Source organism: Macrosteles quadrilineatus, unplaced genomic scaffold, assembly GCF_028750875.1.
Source record: "Macrosteles quadrilineatus isolate MER2022 unplaced genomic scaffold, UCM_ALF_1.0 Scaffold_4__1_contigs__length_99947679, whole genome shotgun sequence".
NCBI lineage: Eukaryota > Metazoa > Arthropoda > Insecta > Hemiptera > Cicadellidae > Macrosteles > Macrosteles quadrilineatus.
Genome location: NW_026542597.1, coordinates 16,342,131 through 16,365,259, shown reverse-complemented (window position 1 = coordinate 16,365,259; position 23,129 = coordinate 16,342,131). Strand labels below are relative to the sequence as shown.

Genomic DNA, 23,129 nt, shown 5'->3' with positions numbered 1-23,129 from the left:
AGCGAGGACGACTAGCGAAGGTGTCAACAAAGCGAAGGTGTGTAGCCAAGGTTCCTCGAACCTTGTTAGAAATAACACCAAGTGTAAATCTGTAGATTGTATGGGTCGTACACAGACACATGGTCTATTGTAGTCGTATAGATTGTTGCTATTATGGATTGTACAGAAATAATAAACGGTATCAGCATCAGCAAACTGACTGTAGCTTGTCAACAACCCATGCAGAAAGCAGAAGGAGTTGGTATTTTATGGGTAAAATCACAAAGGCTGCAATATTGCATTATTTAATAATATTATTATATTATTTAATATTATAATACAATAACGAGCTGTTGGCCCGTCCTACGTACGGGAATCGAGTAGTCAATTAAAACTGAATATGATTCAGAACAGCTAGTTTACAACTTGTTGGCCGATTCACACACACACTGGCTTTGAGTACAGTAGCTACATACCACCTTCCACTGCATAGGCCTACTATCACTTACCGTACCATATTTTACCACCTTGGCCACTGAAACCTCTAAAATGATCCTGGCCTCCCGTTCTCTTCTATCCCCTGCCATTTCTGGATGACATGAAGACAGGAAGATACCAGTCTGAAGTTGTCTTTCATTACTTGGTCTTCCAAGTGGTCGTCTACCTTGTAGTACTCCTTGGAATACACTTTTAAAAGTTGAAGTATCTTCTCTCCGCCATGCAAAGCCTGCCCAGCCCATCCGAGATCCGAGCCTTTTGGTCTACTTTTGGAATGTACCCCTGTTCTTGTTTTTGTGAAAATCTGATTTTCCTTTATTTTTACTTTCTCCCCCTGGCCCTATACCATAATACATATGTGAAGAACTTATTGTTGAGGACCCAAAAAAGTGGTTTTCGAAGTGATGTGTGTATGTGTGGATGTGTACAGAGCTACAGACTACACCTGTGGTCTGATTTCGATGAAATTTGGTGTGTAGGTTCTAATTCATGGTATTTCCAAGCGTTTTTTTTTTTAATTTTTTTGAAATTTTGATTTTAAATGTTGATTTTCCCATGATGAACGATTTTGATATAAATTTAATATGTTGTAGTCCTTTAAATTCTGAACAAAATGTCACAAATCCCTTTTCCGTAAAAATTACGGTTCAAAAGTTATTGTAACTTTTGTAATTTTTAACTATAAAATATCATATTTACTCTAATCGCTTACCCATGATAAAGGTTGTTGACAAGCTTATGGGAGGAAGTATATGTGTTAATGTGTTAGAACGCTGATACCGTTTATTACGAGTTGTAATGGGAAAATCACCTTCAAACATCTTATAAAAAAATTCTCTGGAAATATTATGGAACAAGTTGCCTGACTTTACATACTAAATTTTATCAAAATCGGACCACAGGTGTAGTCTGTCTGTAGCTATGTAGGTACACAAGTCTACTGAATCATGAACGCCACAATGTGAAAAAAAATCTGCGTTGAATTTTAACTGTCAAACTAATCTTCTTTGATAGGCGAAAATTTGAAGGTCTGGTGGTAGTGCTTTGTGTACAAAGAAAATGTGTTAGGATAATCGGTTTTTTCTGTTAATACCTAAACGTTATTAGATAAACGTACTAGAGCGAGAGCAATTTTGTAGGTGGATAATTTGATTGACAAGGCACTTTCTTGACTTCTTCATGATAAGACTACGTAAGGAATAAGTGCCACTTGCCACTGTCTTGATTGGAAAAAATGTGCTGTGGGTTTAGTGCAGTCTTTTGTGGCATGACTACACAACGTGTCGCACGCATTTAACACTTGTACTCTAAACAAAATTTGATTGATAAAGCTGTTACTGAGTCGCCGTTTCAGTTAAAATTATTTAAAGTAAATTAAAATTATTATAATAACCGTCTGGCGTTTACAGAAACATAATATGTGATGTGGAAAGCGAAAAGGTACCTCTTTTTGGCGATGCAAACTTTTTAGTACGGCCGATATAAGTAATAAATGTCGAAAATATCGAAATTCGGGTTACCTCATTTAACATAGAACAGGACAGTATCGGTTAAAATATCGAATTGATGGTGTAAAAGGTCGAAATGTTGGCCGAAATAAATAACTTTGCTAGCCTCTGCACGGTCTGAGAAAAGGTACCTCTTGTCCTCTTGTCGCTCAATGTTATTTTGCCATAACATGAGGTCGAGGTCCCATTTCTAATATTGACTTTATAAACAGACTTCAACGTCAAAGCTTTAACTTAGTCCAATAAATGAATTGTCCTGCATTCTAGTGGAAATTTAGAAAACTACAACAAAGTTCAGTTTACGGAGAACAAAATATTTTAAATTTCACGGTCCCGACAAGAGGTACCTATGGAGAAACAACTGTACAGCCGACAAGAGGTCCCTTTTCTAAACTGCGAATTTTACGACATGCATGCTACAATAAAACAATTATTTAAATGAAAACTATCGTGAGTTAAGACAAAAATTGGTAAAATGCCTCCAAAGAGGACATTAGGTTTTTTCAAAATGACCCTTTTCCATAACAAAAATACCCCCGCCGCAGCAAACCTGCCGACTAAGCGAATTTCCATTTGTCTGAATTGATTTCCATTTAAATATATTTTAATAACATTAGGTTTAACGAGTACCTAGGTTTGCTGCTACAAGGAAACTAATAAAGTGTGTTTTTGAGTAAAATATTGATAGCTTAGTACAAAATAAATAAATATGCCAAGTTTGATCAAAATATATCCATAAACAAGCAAACTACAACATTTGACAATATTCTCCATAAGAATAACATGGGAATTTTAAATTTATAATTTTTTTAATTTTCTCCATTACTAATAATCGAACAAAAATACTTTTATATACTAAATTATTTGTTTTTTTAAGCTCTTTAAAAAGGTTTAAAGAGAAATCGGGAAATTTTGTGTTTTGAGGGTCAAAAGTGAGAAAAACCAATTTTTACCCCATAAAACCCCCCGTAAAGCCCCGTTCCCATGGTCCGATCGTGCTGGTTCGCGAACTCATTCAAGTTTATCCCGCTTTACACCTTTAAACCAAATTTCATCAAAATTGGACAAAAATTACTCAAGTTATCGCGTTCACGGACGTATATATATATATATATATAAGTCTATATATATATATACAAAATGAAAAAGTAAATCGGTCCCGGGTCTAGGTCTTACCGTGCCACCTACGGTAATAGCTACTTCCCTATAGGGAAATTCGCTAAAATTGAAAATTCCCGACAAGAGGTCCCCTATTCGCTTTCCAATCATGTTAAATTTCTCTAGAGTTCATATTTTTGTTCGACTATTTCTCCTCGGTTTCTCAACCGACCTCGTGGCGCAACGGTAGCGCGTCTGACTCCAGATCAGAAGGTTGCGTGTTCAAATCACGTCGGGGTCACTAACTTTTTATCCGAAAACTTTCACAAATTAGTAAAAATACCCCCGCCGCAGCAAACCTGCAGACTAAGCGAATTTCCATTTTACTGATTGGATTTATACTGAAATGTCTACTTAAAAATATAACATTTATTCCCGATTTAAATAGAATTTTTTTAACAAGTACTTAGGTTTGCTGCATCAGGGAGGGTAAAACTGTTATTTTGTAAAATGTTAATAGTTAGTAAAAAATTAAAACATTTTCCAAATTTGATCAAAATATGTTCATAAACAAGCAAACTACAACAGTTTACTTATTCTCCATAATAATAACATGGGAATTTTAAATTTACAATTTTTTGGAATTTTCTCCGTAACCATTAGGCGCATAATAACACTTCAATATACTAAATTATTTGTTTTTTTTAATCTTTACAAAATGGTTTGGAAAGAAATTGCTAAATTTTATGTTTTTTGGGTCAAAAATGGGAAAACATATTTTTACCCCATAAAACCCCCCGTAAACCCCCGTTCCCATAGTCCGATCATGCTGGTTCGCGAACTCATTCAAGTTTATCCCGCCTTACACCTTCAAACCAAATTTGATCAAAATCGGACAAAAATTACTCAAGTTATCGTGCGGATGGACACACACACACACATATATATATATATATATCTATATATATATATAAAAATTTGAACGAATGGTGTTTTTGGCCTCTGGGGACATCAAAATGAAAAAGTAAATCGGTCCCAGGCTTAGGTCTTACCATGAGACCTACGGTAATAGCTACTTCCCTATAGGGAAATTCGCTAAAAACTGCTAATTTTGTAAGATACTCCAACTCACCTATGATTTTTTATCAAAAAAATTTTAAATTAATATTTTGGAAAACGTTGGTAGTTTGATTGTGTCTAACACAATACTTTATAGCAATACTGTACCTAAGTTTAAGTTACTTAGAAACGTGTGAAAAAATCCAAATATTTTACTAAACTTTGAACAAACGCTAACAAGTTTATTTGTTTGGTTCTGTAAGTTACAAGAGTAGGCTAATCTAATATATAAAATTATTATTGAAGAATGAATAATGACAGCGCAATTGCAAGCCCAATTCCCATACTCCAATTTATTTTAAAGCTATAGTCTATAGTCATTAAACATTAAATGCCCGCAACTACAAAAAAATATTCGTTTAATAGTCTATAAGCAAGACACAACAGATACATCAACATCTTTGTCTTTAAAACTGGGAATAAAAAATACAATTAACAATATAAGTTGACACATTAAATCAAATGTGTTTCTGTATAAAACGTTAATAGTAATAGATAAAAATTAATTATCGTAATTAAGCTAATGAAGGAATTTAAAATCCACTTACAATAAATTACCTATGCACAATTTATTTTATAACGTTGCTTATCAAAAGTTATCTCCGCAATAAAGTTAATTGATATAGTATGGTTGATAAGGCACAATAAATACAGCAATAATCGTAACTTAATCTTTGATAAAAATCTATTTAAATATTTATACATTTATAAACATGAATTATTCTTAAAAATGAATTAAATAAAACCTATTATTGTTTAAACATTTATAACAGCATTTGAATACACAGACTTTCTTGTAGTAAAAATATCGTCGAACAAAAAGAGGCACCGGAGGGATTCGAACCCTCGATCTCCTGTTTACTAGACAGGCGCTTTAACCAACTAAGCCACGGCGCCGTTGGTGGGAGAGGCCGAAATAGCAACTGTTGAGACCGACCCCCCAAACGACGCATTGAAACATAATTTTGAAACGAGTCGATTATTATCAATGTAAAATACAAATTTGGCGGTGTAAAGTACTTGTACCACTATTTTATTCATCGACTTTAGATACTGAATTATACAAATGTGCTTCCTGATTTAAAAAAAATTGTTGGATGGTTACTTCATTAGATAATGCAACCACAACAAACATAATAAAATGTGCAAATGGTGAAGTTGTACTGGTAACATGGTGGACTATTTCAGTTCTCATTACTAGACGCACTGAATCCTTCTCAAATCCCACTCATTGAAGTACTGAAGTACTCAACATAAGTTACAGTTAGTTTAATACACTGTATAGTAAGTGCATCGTTGATTTTAAGTGTGGGTCCTTACTTCAGGAATAGATGTGTGGGCTTAAATTTTAGAAAATTAACTTTTTCAAAATAATGTTAAGTTATTAGCGTTTTTACATGTTTACAGGACCTCTTTGAACACTGTGTTTGAAGTAGACCTATAATAATATGGCCATATATGATTTTTGTGTTGATGGCTTTGCTTTTACACAGAAAGCCACAATCAACTGAATGTGTAAAATGAAACGGGTTGGCACCCTTCCTTCTGTGTCTGTCCATGTGCCTTTTAAAGTCATGGCAAAGGCAACTTTTACAGAAATTCCTTCTTAGTCAGTTTAGTCAGCCAACTTGGCTTTGATAGTTTAGATGCCCAAGTGAGCTACAACCAATCTTCAACCTTTTTAGCATGAGTTTATGTGGTGACAAACCTAAAGGGCTTAATGAGTTCCAATCTCTAAAACTGGATTCTACAGAACGTTCTACGTCCCTTGGTAAAGAACTGAATCAAAATTGTCGGTAACAAATTCGACTATAATTTAAGGTACATACCTTCACGTCCACAGTTCATAAATGAATGGTCAAACCCACTACATGTTTCGCCTATACATAGGCATTGTCAAGTGGTCCTTCAAGAACGTTTCGTCCATTGTAGACTCGTCAAAAAACATTTAAATAAATACACAAAACACGATATGCCTATGTATAGGCGAAACATGTAGTGGGTTTGACCATTCATTTATGAACTGTGGACGTGAAGGTATGTACCTTAAATTATAGTCTAATCAACAGTTCAGGGGCTACACAATGAATTTTAAAACAAATTCGACTCAACATAACCATTCATTGAAACCTGTAATAACGAAAATATAAGAGGTGATGTTTGAAGATGGAATTCTTAAATGTAGATAGAATGGTTGGTAGGTGTGTCAAAAGGAAGGCTATGTGTTAAATAAAGAAATATAAAAGCTAAGTATCCATGTGGTACTTACTTTTGAGTTGATCTTGTTCAGACTTCTTCAAAGTGAATAATCTGATTTCATCCCCAAGTTATTTATTGAAGAAAGCAAAGACAAGTTTGTTGGTCGTCTTGGATGACAAAAACAAAACACTCGTATTTGAAAAATAAATATTCGTTCCTTTTGATTAATTTAATTCACATTTTTCAGCTGATCAAATAACGTAAATAAACATTGCAAGTCTAAATTACTTGCAGAATGATAAAATAGATAGTTTTTACAAAAAACAAGTGATTTCTTATATTTTACCGTTGTAGCGGGTAAAAAAGGCTTTAAAATGATGCCTCATTTGTGAAAATTGGTGAAGAAATAAGGAAGTTATGGTGTACCGGTACCGACAAAGAAATAAATTAGAATGCTTAGAAATGAAATTAGAGCTTTTCAATTAAGATGGTGGGGAAGATAAGAGAAAACCAGATATTAATAAAAAATGGCCCAATTAACAGAGAATAATGTAAAAAGACTTGTTGTCTTAAGGTAATTTGTTTTGGAGACTGTTTTGAAAATTTGTTTTATGTTGGTGGTGACAATTAAGTGTTACAATGTCAACTATATGTTTCCCTAATATTTTAGGGTGGATTTTGATTCGGCGTCACTCTTTAGTTTAATACCAAAGGACAAGTACAGTAAAACCGCAACTCAACAATTTGTAGACCCAGAGGTAGTCGAGTTATCCAGAACATTAAAATGTTTAATGGGGTTTAAATTAATACATAACAGACAAATTTTTACATATATATGTATTACTTACGTGAGCATTTTTACATTGAGTAAGCAATCTTCAAAGAATTGTCAAATATTCAACAATTGGAATTGAAACTACAGTTCTGAAAAAATTGTTTTTTTTGCTTGCACCCTGTCAGCTGTTTAGTTGGTGAGGTTTACTTTAAATGATGTTAAACAAACCAAATTTTGTTATATAGAAAAGAAGAATCATACCTACCGTATTAATATTATAATATGAGTATTTGACCAGCAGACTTTTTACTGTACTCTTACAGTTTACATAGCATATTTCATTTCCCCATAGCTTTATTCGAGTTTCTAAGGTTTTTGTTATTCTGGGCCATGGTACAGTATTCCAACTATATTTCTAAAAGCTATGTAAATGTTGATAAGCTTGGTGGAGGGGGCTTACCAAAATGGTGGAAGACTCAGGGGTAATTATTTGTGAGTTTTAGGCGCGCACTAGCTTAACTACGATCCCAATTGGTCCGATGCGGCCAGTTTTACAATAGGTGTTAATCAGTGCACAATGGCCGACTGGTTGGAGGGCCAAACTCTGCGGATTTTGGTTTGGCCCGACTGTTGTGACAGCGAAAAAATTGAACACATTGAAATGGCGACAGACTGCAGGACCTGATCAGTAGGTAGTCCTGGTTCAAGTGAACGGTTTGCACTTGTTTTTTGTGTGGGGAGCAAAATAACTTCTTTTATAATGTTGTAGTTACATTTTGAATGAGAATTTTGTTACGGCTATTAAAGAAATGTCTTCTATCGTCAGAAGGTTGTGCCCAAGAGGCGCAAAGAAGGCAGCTTGGGAGGATGTTTGTCAACTTCGGGAGATTGACAAAGATACAACTTTCTTGTTGGTGGGTATTTTTCTTTTTCTTCTGTTATATAAAAAATTGAGATGGGGACGGCCCCCAAATTAAAGATCGAAGATAGCTGAGAAAAATAGACCTTTGTGAACATTAAAAGTCAAAAGACCAACAATGAAACTGATTCCTTTCAAAACAAAAGCATGAAACTTCACAGATCTACAACTCAGATAAAATAACATGGAAAAACATAGAAGTTCATAAAAGAAAAAATTCTGACTTCTACTAAAATTCAAACTAAATTCTCCTGGAAATACTAATAATCAGCAAAATCTGTGGCAAATAATCTTAGTAATTAGCATGAAATGTTTTCTGCCTTGTCACCAACAAACTAACTCATATGAATATGGTATTGATGTTTTTGTTGATGGAAAATATGAAGTTAATTATTTTTGAACGAGGATGTACCTTCATTAGACGCGTGGTTTTGGTCTTTACCTTCACCTAAATTGTCTTACGACAAACTCTACTCTTTATGTGGGAACTATCTGCTATAGTAAATACACAACTAGGTCTACATCCAAAAATAACTTCTCAAACGACTCATGGACTATGGCTAAGTCAGGACCTTGGATGTTGAAAATATACACTTGTGGCATTCCCTTGAATTGCTTACAGCAACAAGTTTCAGCGTAATTTTCAAGCTGACATCATCATTGCTGAAGACTGTCAAAGAAAAAAAATAGACCTAAAGTTGAGTCTAGACTCTCTAGTTTTTCTGTCGTCTCCCAAATTGACAAAATGGATTCTCCAGAAAAAATATTTTCATGATGACATAAATTCACTGATTTTATGTGTTGACTTTTGAATGGCTCAGAGAGATAACATAGCCAGATCTTTGCAGATAGGTTAAAACATTGAATCTAATGCACAGTTTGCCTAATTCTTTCAAGCTTTTTGCCAGATTGGTTACAGATTGACAGATTCTCCCAAAGATTGGGCACAGTTTGCCTAATTCTCCCAATGTCATCAATATGAAGTCCTTCAGTCAAAATTTCAGTCGAGTAACCTTAGTAGTGATTGTTTCTTAACTCTTGTTGTACTTCCATAGCATAGATCTGATTACTTAACATAGACGTTTAACATATTCAGTTTCAAAATCACTACTTCGATCATGCACTCGGACTTGCTACAAACAACTACAGTACAGGAAAGAGACAGAGGGCAAGATAAAAAATGTATTACAAAATGTGCAATTTTTATATATAATTATACGTTTTATTTAACTTAAAGAAATTATTAACATATCCTAAAAAGTCTTTTGAACGATAGATCGGTTCACAAATAAAATAAAATAATATTCAACACGTTTCTTAAAAAACTATGAAAATTGATCATTTTTTTACAGGAATGGTAATTCTTAATGAATTTAGAGATAAAAATTAGGACAACAAAAAACCTGAGAACAATTCGTAAACTTAGAGTCTGTCATACAGAATGCAACTGTTGCGGGATGCTGGGCCTGTTCTCTAGTTTGCTGTAGTCCAGGTGAAACTCTTTGGGCACTTTACGCCAGTTCTGTGCGTCGAAGAAGTAGTAAGTGCCTCGCTCGTACGTAGACGTCTTCTCCACAGCTCCGTACCCTGGTGCCTGCGTAATCCACACCTTCTCTTCCATGTGGTACCTCCATTCTCTTGTGTAACTGAAACATCATACTCTGTTTAAACAAAAGATGCGTATGAGAACACCGATGTTAGATAGGCTAAACAAATAAGATTAACCCATTGGTAAAGGTACCGAAGTTGCACTAACTGATTACACACAGGAATTCCTATTTTTTTCTCTTTTAGTGAGTAACAAAAAGAGCTATAACTTCTATATTCATTATTTTGTCTTGAATTATTATCTTACTTCTTAAAAAGATTGGGAAGGAAATTAGCAATTATCTACAGATAGGTCTATTTCACTTGACCATGAAAGAGAGACTGTTGTGTCATTTTGACACAAAACATAACATCAACAGTCCCATTTATTATTTACTATTTTACTTACATATTTGTTTTCCAAAACATGTTAGGCAACCAAGGAAACTGAAAATACTTGCAATAACTATACCAGATTCACGAACAGATGGGCGTAATAGTTCCGTCTAAGAATGTTAGAGTACATTTAGCAGCAGGGCAGAAACGTTACGGCCTAAGGATACCAGTGAGTTAAATAGAGTAAAGCATTTACCAATAAATAACTTTCAGAAGAATGAAAATAGTGTAATGGTGTACATAAAAAGAAAACGCAGAGGATACGCGTCCGGTAACCGGACCTGGATTAGGCGTCCGGCAGTTACTGTCATAACCTAACCTAACCAACCAAACTTGCTGATAATGAAAAAATTCAAATGAAGGCTCAATTCTCTTGATAACATAAAATTACAAATGCCAAAAATTCTAACAAAAGATGTACAGTTAAGAAGGAATTACATTCAAAGCAAAATCTGGGACAAAAAGTTAAAGAAACCGGTAGGAAAGAAACCAAGGACCTCTTGGTTATCAGCCGAGCACTCTATCCACTACACCATGAACAACGCTGGCCGAATATCGTATCGTTGTGATAATGGCGTTCCGGGACCCCACAACCCGGTGACGTCACTACCGGACGCCTAATCCACGTCTGGTTACCGGACGCGTATCCTCTGTGAAAATAAAAATCTGTATATGCGGTCTCCCGCAGTTACGGAAACGTTATTGTCGTCTTGAGAAATCACAGCAATTTTACTATAGCATGATCTTCGCGAACGAGTTGAGTATCGGTGGTATCGATAATTGACACATCCCTACTCTTGATCAAGCAGGGGGCAAACAGCTGCTTTCCCAACGAATTCCTAGTGTGGAAAGTTTACTAAAACTAAAGTAGCCCAGTGTGGCAAAAAATCTCTCCGACACCATCATCTGTATGATTTATAACACTATACTATTTAAGGCTAATAACTAAAATCTCTCAAGCCATAAAAACTTACAGTTCTGCTGCTGCAGCGATTTGAAGTACATCTCCCATGTTGGTATAATACATAAAGAATAAGAGATCATCTTTATACCTCGACAACTTGATTGGGGCGAGTTTTTCCCTGGAACACATCATTTTCTGTTGTTTAGAAAGAAACATGTTGATTATTTCAATTGATAATCAACAACTAAACAATATTGTGAAACTTGTTTAGTATTCTTAGTCCACAAGTAGTGTTATTTTTTTATGTATTTTTTATATTTACATTACTGCTTCTAGTAGCTGAATAATATGACATACGTATTACATTTTTACAAAAAGAGGATGTTGGTTAGTAATTTGCATGTTGTGATGGACACATTTTTAATTTTACAATTAAATGTGCAAAACGGTGTCTAGCTCAGGTTGAAGTAAACAGTATCAGTGTGTTTATTAGTAATTGCGCTCACAAAACCTGTTTTGCTTCTGTTTATATCAGTATAGAAGAGTAAAAGAAACATAGTGGTAAATTAACGGAAACGGTCCAAATTGTTTGCTCATCTCAAAACGACTAACGAAACGATTATACCAAAATTTATTAGTTTAGATATGTTTTTCATTTCCCGTTGTCTCACCGAATGCTGTGGTTGATGATATACTCGGGAGGGACGTGGTAGTCAATATCCTGTGGCCTGCAAGGCATTTCCGCCCAGGGACCACCGAAGGTCGGGTACAGGTTGTCTGGAGAGTTAAGGTTGAGCCCCAGAGCTGTCAGGTCTTGACCCAGCGCTAGAGACACGAGGTTGGGGTCCGTCTCCGCCGCTCTGATGAACGTCAGCAGCCCCACCATGCCAAACTGGTCCTTCACCATGCTGGATGGGATATTCGTTACCTTGCCTGTAACAATTTTACTGGTAATTTATACTCTGTTGCCTTACAACATTTAGTATCAAACACTTGATTTAATACTAGATGTCAAGTTTATAGATTAACACACAATCAAAAAATGGAATGACTTGTCTGGGTGGCAGTGTTGTAGTAATCGCCTTCAATTTTTAATCAGGGATTTTGGACCCAGAAGAAGCCATTTGTCTTTTAGTTACAATCAATGATATTAACTATCAAAAGGTTGAAGTTAAATGGTATCAAGACCAGGGCATGGACAGTTTCCTTACAAATTAAATTAGGCCTACAGTACATACAAAGTTCAAATGGGGGAGAAAAAAATTGATCAGTTTGATTTGATTAGCAAAGTTTTGCTGGGCAATAAGAATTTCATCCAAGGTTACAAGAAGTATTTATCATATTTTATTTTAAAAACAATTCCTTTAGAGAGAAATAGGCCTATAATACATATTTGAATATTTAAGTAGAACTAAAAAATTATAGGTTGGGTAATAACATGTTATTTCACTAAAACACAGAGAAGACATGCACACAAAAAATACAGAGGAAACATGTTACGGAACAACTGTGCGCTCTTAGCTCTGGAATGGCGGGGCGGTAACATACTAGTATCGAGCATGGAAGAGCCCGAACGGCAATTGATTACAACAGCAGTTGTAGCGCACAGGCTTTTCCTACAGTGTGAGCTATGTAGTATGACGGTGAGGGGGGAGAGGAGAGCGGAACGGGGCAATTAATAGAACTAGACAAGACTTAACCTTACTTAAAAATGAGATAATAATGAAGTAAACCATTGAATGTTTCCTCTGTACCGTATCTTACTTCTGTATGACTAAAAACATTTAAGATTAGCAATGGCTATAAAAAGACAAATAATCTACTAAATACAAAATATTGCATTTCACCCAAAAAAATTTTTATTTTAAATTTTGCCCAAAAAACCAAGTAGGAAAAATACAAATTAACTGATTGGTCTTGGACCTTTCTACACAATACACAGCAGAACTGTAGTTCCATGATTCAGGAACAGAACGTTTAATCAGAACAAGAAACAATAACATAAGTTATTCTTCCAAAACTTTATCTAAGGATAATCGTCGGTTTTCAGAGATAAAGGTTTTTCTTAGTTGGAAAAGGTAAGAAAAGGGATTAAAACTATTCAAACTACAAGTCAATTAAGTGACTTAAGCAAATCTTAAGTAATAAATTATTACAATTATGAAGTCTTACCGTCCGGTGAAGTTTGGATGCCTCGTTTTAAAGCTAAGCTCTTGTCATTGCTGAGTACTAGCCTGCTGTTGACCAGGTCTTGACTAGCAGGTGGCTGTGTACAGAATAATACATCATTATACACTTAAATCTAACTGGAAATATAAGCAACACAAAAAACAATAGTAAATAAACAGGAATTACTAAGGAAATTGACAGGAAAGCAGGCTTACCGTTAAATAAGTCCATTGAGACACATAAAATATACAACACAAAAGTTGAAATTTTCCTGGAGAAAGTGGTTTTAAAAAGTGGTCAGTGACAAAAAAAATTCTTCTTTTGTGTTGTACAGTATTTTTTATCCGTCTCTATAGACTTATTTAAAGGTAAGCCTGCTTTCCTGTCAATTTCCTTAATAATTCTTGGCAAATGCCCCATCTTTTAATCGAATAGTAAATAAACAGATTTGATATTTCAGTAGCATAGCAATGTTATACAAAAACAGTATTGGTTCCATTGATGATATAACATGCATTTTGCAAGTTAACTTTGAATGTGTGACCAAAATTTGGCAATTTTGTAAGGATTCAAATTCTGCTTCTAACCTTGTTCAGCAGCTCGCTTTGAGCAATCAGTTTTGAAGTTATTACTGTGTTTATACCACTATTTCAATTGTACAAAAATATTTTCCTGCTCAACTCGATTCATTAATTATGGCTTAATAAACTGCATCATAATCTAACCTAACTTCAAAACCCTTATACAGTCAAAATCTTCAGTGTGAAAAAACTGTAAGTAGACACACAAAAATAATCAGTAAAACTATATTTAGCTTTTGCCCAATCATCAAATATTACTTATTCAGAGTTTTCCATTATCAATTGTCAATTTGACTTATTCAGAGTTTTTAATCATCAACTTTTGCTTATTTAGAAATTTTTATCACCTGCTATTATGATTATGTTACCTTGCATCGTCAAGGATCCTTTGTATACACTACTATAGTTTCAGACTTATGGAGTCCATAATCAGGTGTGATAAATTATCGGATCCAATTTGGTTTGATCCGTCATTACCAATGTAAAACACACAATTCTTACGATAAACAAATATAATACTGAAAAACGGTTATCTTGGGAGACACATGCAGGGAAGCAATTGAAGTCATTTATTGCTTATTCAGAGTTTTCAATCAACTTTTTGTTATTCCAAGTTTTTAACCAACAGCAATTGCTTATTCAGAGTGTGCCAACCACGTAGGCAGGGTATTTACCTGGTCGGAGGCGGGGGTAGTCTTGTCTCCTCCACCACTAACCACAGACCCGCCGGGCGAAGGACCCTCCGTACTGGCCGTGCCGGGTAGTGCGGGGAAGTCCTCACTGCTCATGGTGAACTCACTCGACTCTGACGTCGGCTGCTTCACCATACCCACTGCGACACCAACGGAATTCACTTCAGAGTCATTCAACAATAAGGATTACGTCAAACATGTGTGGTAAATAAGGTTTAACGAAAATAAAAAGTAACAAACTAAAAACCAGTTGATTGATCGAGTTGTGATTTGTCGGTGTAAATGTTAAGATCTGTTACACTCGTTTACAGTGATTTTAGCTACAGCCTACTCCTTTCTATGTTCACTTAGAGTACAGCTCTTATGGGTCATAGTTGTGCTATTAACATAATTAGAAACGTCATGTGATTACTGGTACTAGCACACTTTATCAAATATGGAAAAGTGACCCACTGGGGAGAAGACCACGAGGGAGACCAAGGAAACACTGGGCGGATGAAGTAAAGAAAGATATGGCCAGGATGGAAGTCATTGAAGATACCACAAGAGACAGGGCGACGTGGAGGCAGTGTGTTGGTGAGGCCAAGTACCACTTCAGGTACAAATGGCCATGGGAGTAAGTAAGTACCTAAGTATGTTTACTGGGTACAGGTAAAATATCATAGTCAAGTCATAGTTGTGCTCCGTCATTTTGTACATTACTATCAAAATGTTGAGTCAACTTTCCTTGTGATTCTCGTGAAGGTACTAAAGTCATTTTACATTATGCTTTTTAAAGATTGATATTTTAACATGTAATATGTAGGTACTTTGTATTTTGATATTGGTATGGTAGTAATTATAGTTTAAAAACGTAAGCAAATTAAAAATATATGGAGTAATGCGGGGCTTAATGTTCTTAGTGTCGCGTACTGCCATTTGAAATACATCCTATAGAATCCTACGGCTAACTCTTCAGCAACTCGATTTATTGGTTATTTCTTGGTTAAACTTTTAAACATAAACCTTACAAGCATACATTCTAAGGCAATGTGTAATGGTTTTCAAAATTAAGGATAACTAATGTAAATTAATTTCTATAGGCTACTCATGACAGCACCTTATGTTACAGCACCAAAACCATTAGCTTGCATTGAGTTGGATAAATTTAGTATTTTTTTATGTATGAGCAAACTTAGGTAGGTAGAAATATGTGATGGAAACCTCAATCATTGTGAATTCATAGCTCATTCTTTAAACCTAGGATTAAAAAAGTTTCTTGAAACAACAAATTCAGGCAAACGTGTAGGCAAAGCTCAATCGTACTCATTGATTATTTAAATGCAGATTTATTAATGTATTACCATCACTTTATATAGTGTATTGCATTTAAAATATATGCAACAGTCTAATTCATTGACCACATGGCACCAAGAAACAAATCTTCATTAATCTTAATTGATTGGTTAAGTTAAGATGAAATAAACAAAACAGAATACAGTAATGGTAATACAAACAAATAATAACAGCTGTGGTATTTTTAACATTAGGTAAATGGAAAGTTCCCTTTGGAAAGCAATTACGACCTTATAGGGCAATTTATGAAATAATGGATAATTTTGCGCAAGGTTTCTCGTCATGACGAACATTTTAAGTATATGGTTTATGGGGGTGTGACTTGTAGTTTTCTCAAAAGTTCATGGGTACTTTTGTCTTTATACAGTGTGTAAATTAAGTCTGGCACACATTTTTTATCTTTTTTTCTATAGTAGATAGATAGAAGAAATCAATTTGCAGGACTGATTAATAACAAATGTTAGGCACTTTTTGCACATTTTGAAAATAAAAATTCCCTTAAGGGCAAGGGGGGTGGGGGGTAACTAAAAATTTTCAAATGACAACCCCCATCTTGTGACCCCTCATTTTAAAGGTGTTTTGAAGACAAATTTAACGATGTGTCTGAAAATTTTTTAATATGTTTCAGACTTAATTCACCCGTTCAACCCTAAGTACATTTTAAGCCGCCATATTAGACAGGATGCAAAAAAAAAAACATTTTCAGACACGTCGTTAAATTTGTCTTCCAAATACCTTTAAAATGAGGGGTCACAAGATGGGGGTTGTCATTTGAAAATCTTTAGTTACCTCCCACCCCCCCTTGCCCTTAAGGGAATTTTTATTTTCAAAATTTGTAAAAAGTGCCTAGCATTTGTTATTAATCAGTCCCGCAAATTGATTTCTTCTATCTACTATAGAAAAAAAGATAAAAAATGTGTGCCAGACTTAATTTACACACTGTATATAGATAGTTGAATCTTTATATATAATACATGAAGGTGATTTCTACGAAACACTACTCCTCCGTTAATAATGGACAGATTTGTACAAACAATGTGTCAAAATTAAGTATTTTTTGTTTAGACGCCCCCTTTCACCAATTCCTCTAATAAAAGTCCTCGGCCTTTGCCCCACAGGCCATCAAAATCCCAATGTATTTCTTATGAAAAAAATATTTTGTTTACTTAAACAAACGAATAATTTGTATTGATTACAGCTGTTCATAGTAAACACGTGATACCCACAAGAGCATCCGTTTTCAGAGTGAGTTTGTTTACAGTTTCGATAACTGGAGTGGAGTGATTTATAACATTATCTTTGAGTTGACTCTTCAGAAATTAACTATGACTGTTATTCGTTTTGAAATAACGCCTGTACGGTAATACCATACTTTTCAATTGCTCGAATTCGAGCAACAGGTGCACTCGTTTAATTAAATAGCTGAACGAAGCATAACAGCTGGGTTAGTATATTTTCTTCATAAGAAATGTACATTGGGATTTTGATGGCCTGTAGGGCAAAGCCTGAGGACTTTTATTACAGGAATTGGTGAAAGGGGGCGTCTACACAAAAAAATACATAATTTTGACACGTTGATTTTAAAAATCCTTCCATTATTAACGGAGGAGTAGTGTTTCATAGAAAATTTGTATGCCTTACATGTGAGTTGTATAAAACTGTTCATGTAATTGTTATTAGCATTGAATTAAAATAATATGAAGCATCACAAGTTTCGCCATAGTGAAAACCTCTTTCAAAAATCAAATGACAAAGCTTTTTATGTGTTTTTGTAGGTAAATTCTGTAATTAACTGACAAATAAAAAAAAGACACATATTTTAATCTTCAAGAAGCACTGGTAATATTGAAATGAATATAAATAAAAAATAAAAACTTCACCAATATCTTAAAAGTTTTTGATTTCATGAGGTCTTTTGCCAGCTATACTGGCGAAAGGCCTAATGAAATTAAAAATTTTGAAAATATTGGTGAAGTTTTTATTTTAAAATTATACATATTTTAATACTTAGTGTCTCAGAATAAACAAAACAAAATAGATTAACAGACAAAACTATTCCAAAACTAAGCTGATAAACCGTAGCTTGGTAGCGAGCGATTAAGCTGCTTTGCCTAAAATATCTGTAGGTCGGCCGTTCAATCCTGATAAAGAGACATACAATTTCTGATGGAGTAAACCCCGTTGTACTTAACTATTGTGCTTTTAATAAATTGTGCAGGCTAAAGAATCGCTGGTCTGGGTCAGTAACAACGCTAAACAACAAAGTGTTTTACTTATCCTAATCTCATTGTCTTTTTTCTTGGCACCTTAGTTAATCATCTGCTCAAAATAATGATAGCCTATTGATATAAAAAAATATTTTGTCCATCAAAAAAACATCCGCCGTTAACCGGTAGGCCTATAATAGACAGAATCACTTTACGTAATGTTAAACAATTAATAATCTTTTCAACAATAACTATTAGTGTGAGACAAAATATATCATTGCGTACGTTTTTCACTGACTACTGATTTTTCATTAGCTTTCCTGACAGTTGCATAGCTTTTTACTTACTCTGAAATTCAGGGAAACCACGCATTCAGTCTGATCATATTCGTTGTTTCAAGGTTTGATTTAGTTAGTTGTAAGGAACATGCTGCTACTTACCATAAGGTTGTTTGCCAGGCATGGTGCTAGGTTGTGGCATGGAGTCGCCTTGCCCTCGATTGGTTAACGACGGAAACTCAGAGAGAGACAAGTCTAATAGTGGAGGTGTGCTGGTATCTCCTCCGCCTCCTCCTCCGAACACAGAGTGGAAGTTGCTCATAGCACCTTGAGATCCGAACGTTCTATTCTGGGGAATCCCAAAACTCCCCATACTTCCCATTGGGTTTGAACTCCTGCAAAAATCAAGCTCAAACATTATAAAAATGAAGTGTGGAAGTGAAAAATCTGTGACAAACAGCGCCAATGCAAAATATCTTTATGGACTGACTTTGTATAATATGTACTGAAACTAGCACCTAATTGCATCAATCCTGGAGACAAAAAGATTATTATATTATTTTCGTAAAACTCACCATTCTTGCATCACAGAACTTAGCGCAGGTACAGGCCTCCTCTCCGGAAAAGCTCGTTGGCCAAACAAATTTCTGTTGGTCATTGGAGGGAGGTTTCTGTTCGGAGACAGTTGTTGAGGAGTGAACGAGCTGCTTGAACCTTGGAACATTCCAGACGTAGGCGTAACATGACCAGAGAGAGAACTTGTACCAAAGCCTGTCCTCGAAAGACCTTGGTTCGCAATACTTCTAGGCGGTTGTTGAAAATTAAGGTTGGCCATGGCCACCGATATCTAAAACAAACATTAAACATAAATAAAACAAGCATAAACCAGAGTATCAAGTACCCTGTTAAATAGGCCTACATTATGTCCTATGTATTTAACGTCCGGACTACAAATAATTTTATAAGTTATCGTATGCTACCGTATTGTATCAAAGTGGAGAACTTAGTTATCTTAACTTAGTTTTCCCAATGGAAAACAAGTGTAATCATATAATAAGCTAACTTAACCCTCCATTACACGCGCTGCGGTCTCTGAGTCTGCGCATTTGAAAAAGTGCGCCGAAATAAGTGAATTATTTTGAAATTTATCTATATCTATATTACCTATATTCAAATATAGGTACAGTACCTATATTTGGATTATTTGAAATGTTTATGTTATATGAACTTAGGTATATATAAAAGAGCGTTTCCAGTTTTTAACAATTTTGTAAGGCCAATGAAGTATCGAATCATAAACTGTCACGAACTGGACTAGACTTAGATAAGAGTAGAGTGCCAAAAGCAAATTCATTTGTAATGAATTTCTCTTAAAAGCACTAGAAAGAGCTACACAATCAAATTATTGCACACCCGGAAAGAAATAACATAATCACGTCATGCCAACATGGATTCAGAAAAAAACTTATAGTACCACAACAGCCATAGCAGACCTTTGTAACAAAATTGCGGAAATCTGGGAAGAAAAACAAACGGCCACTGGCAAATTCATCAATCTGCAAAAAGCATTTGACTCCTTAGACTGGAAAATACTTAGGCCTATACGAAAATTAGAAAAATACAAAATTCAAAATCAAGCCATAAAATGGATCAAAAGCTATCTTACAGACCGAACTCAATACCGGTACACAGAAATAAATCATTACAGCCTCAAATCAATCAATATAGTAAAATCATCAATCAAACAAGTGACAAGAGGTGTACCTCAGGGCTCAATATTAGGACCTCTACTATTCCTCATATACATAAATGACTTCCCAGACAAACTAAACAGCACCCAAAAACGTGTGCTCTTTGCAGACGACACTACAATAATAACCCCAACTGTGAGAAATGGAAATAGAAAGTCGCATCATCAACTCAACAATAGATCAAGTAGCCTACGGTAACAACCATCTGTAAACCCTACAACTAATAATAAATAACAAAGCAACTTTGCATATCAACTTCACACCCACATGCACAAAAAATACTGAAACCAACAATTGAAAACTCGTAGAAGCAGGCTCAACTAAATTCCTTGGCATCATAGTTGACCAACACCTCAGCTGGCATCAACACATATAGACCACCTCTGCAAGAAGCTATCCAAGGTGTTATTTGCAATAAAAAGAATAAGAAGCATAACTGATGAAAAAACAGCCCTTATGGTATATCATGCACTGTTTGCCAGTCACATTAGATACGGCATTGTGGCTTGGGGATCTTCAGCCAGAACAAATTAGACCAATTACTCGTGATTTAGAAGGCCATTAGAACAATATTCCGGAAAAATTACCAAGAACACTGCAAGCCGCTCTTCAAGAACCACAAGATCCTGACCATCACATCCACATACATCCTGGAGACCATAATCCTCATAGTAAATTCAAATCCAATCCTTTGATCCAGTCACACAACCACAACACCCACAACAAAAACAACATTCACCTTCCACACCACAGACTGAACAAAACCAGTAAATCACCATCTCACTCGGGATCATCCCTCTACAATCTCCTGCCACAACCCATAAAACAGATAAACAAGCGAAGCATCTTCATTAAGTCACTATAAGGGTACTTAACAGAAAGACCCTACTACTCACTATCAGAATACACTGAAGAACACACACACGCCAACACCTCAAATAGGGCTCATCAAGCTACTTCAATAAAATATTGACGATTCCCCAATCACCAGATTGTGGAGAAGACATCGAAGGTAAAGGTAAAGGTAAGGTAAAGGCAGCATCACTCCAGGCCCTGCATAACTTTTAATCAATTACGTCAGATATTTTGATTTTTGGAAATGTGGAAGAGAAACTGCCTGTCTAGAACACAAATTCTGTTTTTAAACGACAGGTTTATTTTTTTAGGTCTGACCTATTAAATATTGGTAGGTACCTTACACAAGAATTAAACATTAAATTTGCTAACCTAACTTATTAACTTAATGTCATAGCCAACAATTTTTGTAAGAAGGTAGGCCTAAGTTAAGTACTTAGGCCTAGAACTAAACTGATAAGTTAAATGCCGAGGAGATAATAAATAAAGAACCTGAGCGGTCTTAGCTTAGAATCTAACATCAGAATCTCGATGTCTAAGTTAGAACATAAATCTAGCGTTAGAAACTAACTTAAGTTAAGTTACCAACGCTTAGCCAAACGTCTGTGTTGTTGTAACTTTAGTAAAAAACCATAGCCTACAATAAAATATCAAATATCTATGTTCTTGCGCAGAAAATATCGATGATTTCGGTAGGCTACATCGAAGGTTAACTTAAGTTAAACTTAAAACCGACGTTGCCAGTACCGTACCATAAACGGTGAGCATCGAGAGGGTTCCAAGAACTCATCTCTTCAATACAAAACTATTTAAGTTAGGTAAGTACATGTAAGTTTAGGCTACTAACTTTGGTAATTCTGAGCAATTACTTGGTCAACCCAAATTTTTTTCATATTTTGCTACGGTCATACTTAAGGATGTTATCAGAAATCAAGAAACATATAATTCAAGCGCCGCAAGGCCATTGTACAGGTTGCCGGGCAATAAGTTAAGAAGGTTCAAAGTCAAACTTACGCGATAACAGTGGCTTGCGGGAGACGCGCGGAAGGCCAGTTGTGACAGTACCGTTATGTTATGTTAGGTAAGGTTAATTCATACATTAACCTATCATATAGGCCTAATATAATTCATATACCTCCAGGATCATTATGAATTAACCTAAGTTTAACCTAACCTTGCGGGACTTGAATTATAGCCTAAGTTAAGTTATGTTTCTTGTTTTCTAAGAACATCCTAACTTAATGACCGTAGTAAAATATGAAAAAGTTTGGGGTTGACCAAGTAATTGCTCAGAATTACCCTAACTTTTAATGTTTTGTCCTTGTTTGAAAGAAGACTGCTTAAGTTAGGCCTAATCAGATTAAAGAGTCAAATAAAACTCAATATTTTTAATACACCTTCAAATTAATCCAATAATAATTTATTTTGCACTGATAATCAAGATAAAATAATAGGCTGTGGCTCAAATCTAGTCTAAAACTAAACTTACAGAGGTAGCCTACTCAAAAAGAGATATGGACAAAGCCTAGCCTATTTTTTGTCTAGTCCCTGGAATTATTACTTCTTAGGGTTTGAAATCGTACATGGTTGCGTGAGTGAGTTAGATTATAATATGAAAATATCCGGTACATTTTAAACGCATATTGAAAGAGTACATCTATGTTAAGCCCTGCTGCAGTTTTATAAACCTAAGTAACTTACACTTAGGCCTAGGCCTACTCAATGAAATCCTACCACGGTTCTACGAAGAAAATAAAGGTTAAAACTATTTGTGACACCATTAAAATGTGTAAAAATGAAGCGGGGAATTTTAAGAAAATAACCCTTTTTGAACTTTTAAAATTTTGACAGGACTACGCAAATACTTAAAAAGAAAATACAACAATAGCAAAATTATACGCGTATTCTGGACAAGCAGGAAGTCTCAAAGATGGAAGCTGTGTACCCAACCTTTTAGGCTACCCCTCCATTAATAAGTAACAGAACGATGAAACTATATTTTTAATTTAAAATTGAGTCACGCATGATTAAAAAAGCACACTAATACAAAAAACTTACATTATGATCGAGAGTTTCTATTTTCAATTAACTGTTAACTGTAACTCCACATCAAGAAACCATCCATGTTTTTCACTGCTTGCCAAATACCACTGAGTTCAGTTAACTACCAAAAATATTACGTAAAAATAAAAGGTTTTCTTATAACATTTTTAGTTGTAACTTGAAAACTAACTATTATCTTAACTGATTTATTTTTAACAAGCCAATAAAAAATATAA

At 34.9% G+C, this 23,129-nt stretch overlaps 1 protein-coding gene and 2 non-coding genes across 5 annotated transcripts; 1 reads left to right on the top strand and 2 right to left on the bottom strand.

The window, feature by feature from the left end:
- The first annotated feature begins 3,312 nt into the window (after window positions 1–3,312).
- On the top strand, window positions 3,313–3,384 carry Trnaw-cca (transfer RNA tryptophan (anticodon CCA)). Its single transcript has one exon. It is a non-coding gene; the product is annotated as a tRNA-Trp (tRNA).
- Window positions 3,385–5,025: 1,641 nt separating this feature from the next.
- On the bottom strand, window positions 5,026–5,099 carry Trnat-agu (transfer RNA threonine (anticodon AGU)). The gene has a single exon. It is a non-coding gene; the product is annotated as a tRNA-Thr (tRNA).
- Window positions 5,100–9,304: 4,205 nt separating this feature from the next.
- Window positions 9,305–23,113, bottom strand: LOC128992142 (CCR4-NOT transcription complex subunit 2-like). Of its 3 annotated transcripts, none has more exons than XM_054415576.1 (8): window positions 22,552–22,751; window positions 18,820–19,091; window positions 18,407–18,639; window positions 14,407–14,585; window positions 13,155–13,248; window positions 11,654–11,915; window positions 11,053–11,160; window positions 9,305–9,741 (listed from the first exon to the last, which is right to left on the bottom strand). In XM_054415576.1, the coding sequence occupies exons 2-8, from the start codon at window positions 19,077–19,079 to the stop codon at window positions 9,528–9,530; spliced, it is 1,350 nt and encodes a 449-aa protein (XP_054271551.1). In that variant the 5' UTR covers window positions 19,080–19,091; window positions 22,552–22,751; the 3' UTR covers window positions 9,305–9,527. The 3 variants fall into 3 exon arrangements, with proteins under 3 accessions (XP_054271551.1, XP_054271550.1, XP_054271553.1); XM_054415575.1 differs by lacking the exon at window positions 22,552–22,751 and adding an exon at window positions 22,909–23,113 and having other exon boundaries at window positions 9,306–9,741; XM_054415578.1 differs by lacking the exon at window positions 22,552–22,751 and adding an exon at window positions 22,909–23,110 and having other exon boundaries at window positions 9,307–9,741; window positions 14,407–14,564.
- Between the last annotated feature and the right edge of the window lie 16 nt (window positions 23,114–23,129).

Excerpts from the sequence above, each read along its gene's own strand:
- LOC128992142 (XM_054415575.1), bottom strand. The coding sequence starts at position 19,079 with ATGGCCAACCTTAATTTTCAACAACCGCCTAGAAGTATTGCGAACCAA. Across the intron at positions 11,916-13,154 it reads CATCCAAACTTCACCGGACG|GCAAGGTAACGAATATCCCA; the intron begins GTAAGACTTCAT and ends AAATTGTTACAG. Across the intron at positions 9,742-11,052 it reads ATCGCTGCAGCAGCAGAACT|TTACACAAGAGAATGGAGGT; the intron begins GTAAGTTTTTAT and ends ATGATGTTTCAG.